The sequence below is a fragment of the Emys orbicularis genome, chromosome 17 (assembly GCF_028017835.1).
Source record: "Emys orbicularis isolate rEmyOrb1 chromosome 17, rEmyOrb1.hap1, whole genome shotgun sequence".
Lineage (NCBI taxonomy): Eukaryota > Metazoa > Chordata > Testudines > Emydidae > Emys > Emys orbicularis.
The window spans coordinates 10,840,945-10,847,578 of record NC_088699.1 but is presented as its reverse complement, the minus strand read 5'-3'; the positions used below and the strand labels follow the sequence as shown (position 1 = coordinate 10,847,578).

At 38.5% G+C, this 6,634-nt stretch overlaps 1 protein-coding gene across 1 annotated transcript in view; it reads right to left on the bottom strand.

Moving 5' to 3' along the window:
- Window positions 1–725: 725 nt before the first annotated feature.
- The window catches only part of PAFAH1B1 (platelet activating factor acetylhydrolase 1b regulatory subunit 1), a 30,120-nt gene continuing 24,211 nt past the window's right edge, over window positions 726–6,634 (bottom strand). The window contains exons 7-10 of the mRNA XM_065418163.1: window positions 5,990–6,218; window positions 4,273–4,374; window positions 3,467–3,623; window positions 726–1,409 (exon numbers count right to left, since the gene is read on the bottom strand). Of these exons, the coding sequence (XP_065274235.1) occupies window positions 1,336–1,409; window positions 3,467–3,623; window positions 4,273–4,374; window positions 5,990–6,218 (562 nt within the window). The 3' untranslated portion in view covers window positions 726–1,335. The remainder of the gene's footprint in view (window positions 1,410–3,466; window positions 3,624–4,272; window positions 4,375–5,989; window positions 6,219–6,634) is intronic.

The window sequence follows — 6,634 nt, the reverse complement described above, 5'->3', positions numbered from 1 at the left end:
ATTTGATATTTTCATTCACTTCGGATCAAAATATGTAACTTTAGGGATATGCAAATTAAAACTTCTACCAGAAATGGATTACGAGTTACCAAATCAGACTAAGATTTTGTTTGGTTTTTAACATTTACTTGATAGTTTCATTCCCACACTTGGGCGGCTCATTATAAGGCTATAAATGTGAAAATTATTTTTAGAAGCTTGTATCAAAATCTGTAATGGAGTCCATCACTCTACAATCAGATCCATTTTAGTGCTTTATTGAAAGAATTTGAATACTGTACCTTAAGATCTTTTTCTTACACAGACCACGGTAAATTTTGATGCAAGCTATGTTAAAACTTGTTACGTTTTATATTACCTCACATTTCAGAAGGCTTTGCGGGGGCACTGACGGACCCCTGTATTCCCCTGCTTCCCACACAGAATACAGGGAGAGTGTCCTTTGATATTGGGTAATGGGATTGCACACAAACCATGTCAAAACCAAACAGTAAACTGCTACCACAACGTCGTCACTGTAGAGATTAAGCTCTAGATGGAAATCAGATCATTAAGTTCTACTAGGAAGGACGACTCCTCTTGGAAGTATGTCTAACAAGAAAGCATTAAGCTTAAAGTTTTACATATAGCTTAACCACTGAATGACCAAATAAAATAAATATATCACATCAGCTGCTACTAAGATGTGTTCTCTTATTTCAGATTTACAAGTTAATTTGTTTATATAAATACACCACCCTTTGCGAGACAGGAGGCCAAAACAAACGTATTCTATTGATTTGGCAAATGTGTCATGACAAAAATCCCCAAGTTTAATTAATTCCCATTAATTACATATAAGGTTCAGAAGATTCTGAATTGCAGCCTTATTATCTAGTATCCTTAGAGAAGATTTATTAAGCACACTTAAGTGATGTTATATAGATACACATTTCTGAAAGAGCCCTACAAAACTTTTCCCAAATGAGGTCACCAATTCAGGCACCAACAGACAGCAGAAAGAAAAACAGGTATAAGTATACAACATAGAACGACACTGTCAGCTATTCAGTTAAGTGCCCTATTTCAGTTATCCAACTTCTGCCTTCTTAGGTCTGATGTGACCAATGCCAGCCCATGTTCTTAAACCTATGGTACTTCTAGACAACGTATGTAAATTTACAGTATACAATTTGGATTCACCATGCATGAATACTTTGTGTGTAACATTTAATAAGCTCAATCTACATCCAGAATAATTTACATGAAAGGACAATATTTATTTAAACAGAGCTCAATGGATAACCATGGTATCTGAGTGCATCCAGAGGAAAAGGGGGTCAAATGTGACTTCAATCAACGGCACTCCCACACTTTTACTGTTTGATCTACACTGCCAGTAACCACATATGGTGCTGTCTTGTGGAAATCTGTGAGAAAGAGAAACTCATATTAAATGAATGCAACAATTTATAGCGTTCCCCCTCCCCATCAAAAATATCTTTTCCCCCCAAAAGAGCACAACCATGCTATAAAAGTCAAGGATAAGGTCTTTGGGGCAGGGACCATCTTTTGTTGTGCTAGGCACTGTTCAAACAACAGAGTCAGGGCCCATGACTGGGGCTCCTAAACACTATTGCAACAGAAAACCATAATAAGTCTAAGAAGTGTTCCCTAGAGTATTGATGGTAGTCAGAATTACCAATGAAAGCGTTAAAACTCCCAAGCCCAGGATGTTATTGGAAGGGTGAAGTTAAAAGACCTTGCAACAGAATTTCAACAAAAAGCATACTCCAAATACTCTAAAAAGGGTGCAAATCTCAGCTTTTTTCTGGAGTTCTGCTACAGGGAACTATGTTCTGAATCTGAGCCACAGAGGTCCCCAATAAGATGAGCACTCCCTCCCCAGTGACTGTTCAGCTACAAGAATGCTGGTGTTCTCAGTTCCCTCAAGGAAAAACTGAAATGTTTGGATCTTATTAACATTTAAATCATAAGCTCTGTGGGACGGGGGGGTGGGAAGGGGGGGGGGGGGAGTCTTGCTCTATTTTTTAGAAAGCGTTGTGTAAATGTATTGTTGTATGAAATTTGTAGCATAACTTAAGGTGTACTAAGTAGTTAGATTGCTATCAAATGGAAGTAGGCTCAGGTCTTGCATCCTCTGGCTACAAATTGAAAACACCGTTAAGTAACTTCATACAGATCAAAGTGTTTGACTTTGGACATCAGCATATACCATGTTTTTATCCCTGGAGCAGACAGATTTAGTACTGACCAGGAATGGATGCGTGTGTATTTCACAGGCTTTAAAAGGAGACTGCTTTTCAGGGGGATCTGAGAGGCATTATAAACCCTGTAATCAACTTCTGATCAGGTCAACTGGTGGACAATATGTTTTGGGAGGGCTAAGTGAAGACTTCATCATTGAAAAATTAAGAAACGGCAATCTTTAAAAAGCCGGTGCTATAAAATTTCAAATATATCTAACATGAACAACTTGATGTTATCTAACCCTCATCTTTTCTTTACTTCCCTATTGACTTTACTCCTTTTAGCAGTAATATCCCAGGGCATACAGAAAGCCTGCCTCAAGTGATAATTGTGATAAACACAAATACTTAATGGCCTAAGTTTCAGGCCTATCACTACCTTCACACAGAGGGTTTAGAAGAAACTAAAAAATTCTAAAGACTACAGAAAAACCACCACAACTAGAGATAAGAGACTCCGATAAATCCAGCATTGCTCTTGTCTGGGTAGTATTTTAAACTTTTTGGAAAAAAAGATTGAAAAGCTAATAAAGCTAATTAGCACACAAGAGCGCACATGAACACAAAGTAAAGTATTTAAAGTGACAGCTATTTTTAATATACTGTACCCACAATCCCCATCCACACATACTGGTAAAATGTTTCAGACTGACAACATTGAAAAGTTAAAGCTTTTCATCCACTTCACCAGCCTGCTTCAACCTGGATTTGAAGGGAACCTAAGTGGCTTGGAGACTAGAATATGTACACATGTCTCTGGCTTGTGTGCTGAAACTCAATCAGTGCAGGTGGAGGTTTTAGATGCAATCATTATCCACTAAAAACTGGTTTGAGAATACTAAGTTAATGCCATCAAATATAAGTGGTTGAGTAACCTTACAAGTCTTGAATAGCACAAGTCTTTTCTACCAGATTTTCTCCCTATAATACTGTATTGCTGATGTACCTTAAAATTAAACAGTCTTTTGGAACAGATTTTGTGCATCTCTGATGGCAACACTGCTTAGTGAACAGAGCATGAACTGCAAGTACAGAAGCAGTTCAGATGGGTGCAAAAAGGCCTTACATTTAAGCACACTTTATTACTGTTATTCCTTTGAGTACTGTATTTACAGTCTTCAGGGTGGATATTTCTGGCCTACAATACAAGGAGTAGAAGTGCAAAAAGTTGGTAGTTTTGGTTCGGTGTTCTGCAGTAAGCATTGTAGAATACGTACCCAAAGAGGTAACAAAGTGTTCGTGCGCATTAAGGGTTTTCATACATCGTTTGTTCTTGTAGTCCCAGACACGGAGGGTCTTGTCATCGGCACAGCTCAAAATAAATTTTCCTCCAGAATGGAATAGAACACCACGTACCCAGTTATCATGGCCCACCTTATGAACAAGCAGACATAAGAAAGTTCTTACATTCTCTTTAGATCTGCTTAAAGTATTTCAACGGTCTCTCATTAGCAAGGTGTCAATATGGAATAAAGCTATTTCTTCATCACAGAATGCTAGTCTATTTTCTTAAAACCCATCCAACATTCCTTGTCTGTCCTACAAAACAACAGCCCTAGTGTCTTCAGGGTTGGATATTTACACCAATTTTCATCCCAGCCTTGATAACAAGTGTTGTAACAGCAGCCCAAACACAGCAACACACTTGATTTCACTTTTGAATTTGCTGGGTCTCAAGACATTTATGTAGGGCAGAATTTAGACAAAACTGTAAACTTACAGTTTCAGAAGGTGAATCAAGATACCCAACGTTATACAACCACACAATAGTACTCCAGAACCTATGCTGCCTCCACCAAGAAGAGCATTGTATTTTATTTCTTAATGATCTTAACAAAAACCAAATACTGATGCTATTATGTTGTATATTTTGTTTTAATGTGTTTTATTTTGTTAGCTTCTGCAATGCTAGATACTTCTAAAGGAGGAGAGGTGGCCTTTACGTTTCAAATTCACATTTAAGATCATTCATTCTGATACTGACTAAAGTAATATTATGTCTGCAGTACAGAAAAAACCTTACAAGTGTCATAAGGCACATGCCAGTGCTAATATCCCACATCTTAATGGTCTTGTCTCTGGATCCAGACAGCAGGAAAGGCCCAGGCTTACCACTCTTCTTAGTCTATGGAAACAAGCAGACTTTTAGATTATGGTATTTTCCATGAAAGAAAAATATGCAGACACCTTTCAAATGACACCCCTAATTTGAGTGATATTTCTAATTACCAGTAAGTGGAAACTGACAAGGTTAAGGCTACTAAGCACATACTACCAAACTAAAATAAAAATCCTGATGAACTTTGTTATTAACATTAACAAAGAAAAGTACGAGCATTGAACTATTATATGAATGCAGCAGCAAGAAATATAACAAAGTCCCCACCCGCCCACCCCCAAACGACCCAAACTAAGTTTTCATTTAGGAGACTTAATAATGGTGCCCTTCTCAACTTAGTAAGATTGAGCCTTCTCATTTAACATGCTGGTGGATAACTTTGGATCAAATTCCAGAAGCAGTCCAATAATTAAATAGCAAAAAGGGAATCCAAACATGTTCAATGGGAACATTAGACTATCAAGACATACTATGTGAAGATTCAGAATACAGGAAGGGTATTACTCTCTCAATTAACTGATTATTTGGAAATCCTTACTCTGTGTGAATTTGTTTCCATTAGTCCCAATCCCAAATATCAATGCAATATTCAGTTGTTAGCTGCACAGCTGAAAGATTTCAGTCCTAATACACCCGCTTGCTTCTTTTTCAAACTAGACTGCTAACAGAATGTATGTAGTTAATGAATCCAGAAGAGGGCAGGAGAGAGCATTACTTTGGTAACTAATTTCCTCTTGCCATGGTAGTTAACATTTGGAAATTACTTCCAAAATTGTAAGTAGATTAAGTGTTTTTAAAAAGTGAATAAAATCATCTCAACTGACATTTGTCCCAAAACCTGTCATTCTGACAAGTTACTCTATAGTTTACATTGGTCTATTGCTTCTTTTATTTCACCTAAATAAAAAGGAACTTCCAACAGCCGCTGTCCACACAGCAGAAGTCACATTTTATGTCACCCTTAAAAGTGATTTGCATAAACTCTGAACAAACCTCTTACTGACGATTTACCTCTAAAGACTTTGGGCATATGGGGGGGGGGGGGGAGGAGGAGAGAGTGTGAATCTCTTGTGTATTAGGACATTCAAATCAAAGCTCAACTCAAATGAAGTCCCCACAAATCCTTTAGTAGGCAGCCTGCCTCTTCATTCCAGAATAGTTTTCCCTACCACTTCTCAAATGCCCTTTAGGTGATTAAAGGAACTGAACTAATGACAAAAACGTACCGTCTCTTTTCATGTTCCTTGCAGGTTGAGAAATGGGGCTTCTTAAAATCAGAGCATCTCACCCTTCTCCCCAAAAGCAGAAGAAACTTGCCACTCCTGCCTCCTCCTCCTCCCCCCCCCCCCCCCCCCCGACCTCCTGATAGTAAGTTCACAGGTAGCTCCTGAATTTACATAAAAAGGTCAATAGAAAGGGCACTAGAACCTGGGAGCTCAGGAAGTGACACTGATAGGAACAATACCCCAAATGTGTTGTCATATATCCCTTGCACCCAAATATTATAAAAAACGTTTAATGATTGGGCATTTACTTTTAATACTCCAAAACCTTTACAGTTGTCTTTGTACCGTATTTGCATTGAACAGGAAGGAAAGAGCTGTACTGTATTTATGCTTACCTCAGATCCTGTAGCTTCTGATATGGTGGAGTATGAGCTCTCAGGAGCCCAAGAAATGCATTCTACCACATGCTCATGTTCTCGAAGCTCAGCTTTGCATTCCTTTGTTGCTACCACCCAAACACGCACTGTCTGGTCATTAGAACAGCTGGCAATCAGGGTGCCATCCTGATTAGGTCGCACCATGCGCACCCATTCTCTGTGCCCCGTGAAAGTCTTCACACAATAACTACCAAACATAAAGGCAAGTAATGAATCAGTCCAAGCATGTTGCTATAAAAATCTGGTGTAGGCAGCTTTATGGTTTAGAGACACGGGGGCTATTGTTGAAGTGGCTATGACTATAAGGTGGTCTACTGATGAACTGAATCATCAACATGCTGGCTAAGCAAGATGGAAAAGGCTCTAGAAGAGTTAAAATTCACGGACAGAAAGGTCACTAGATTAGAAAGAAAAGACAGCTAAAATAAGCAGATAGGGAAGGAAGGAAATATGAAAGTAGTAAAACAGCAGGCCTAGAGAAAAACTAGCGCTGAGAAAATTAATCTGGGTAAAAAACAAGGCTTTTTAAAAAGACATCTGGGGAGATCTAGAGACAATACAGAAATACTTATTTGTGTGTTCAGAGCATACGGTGGGAGGGAA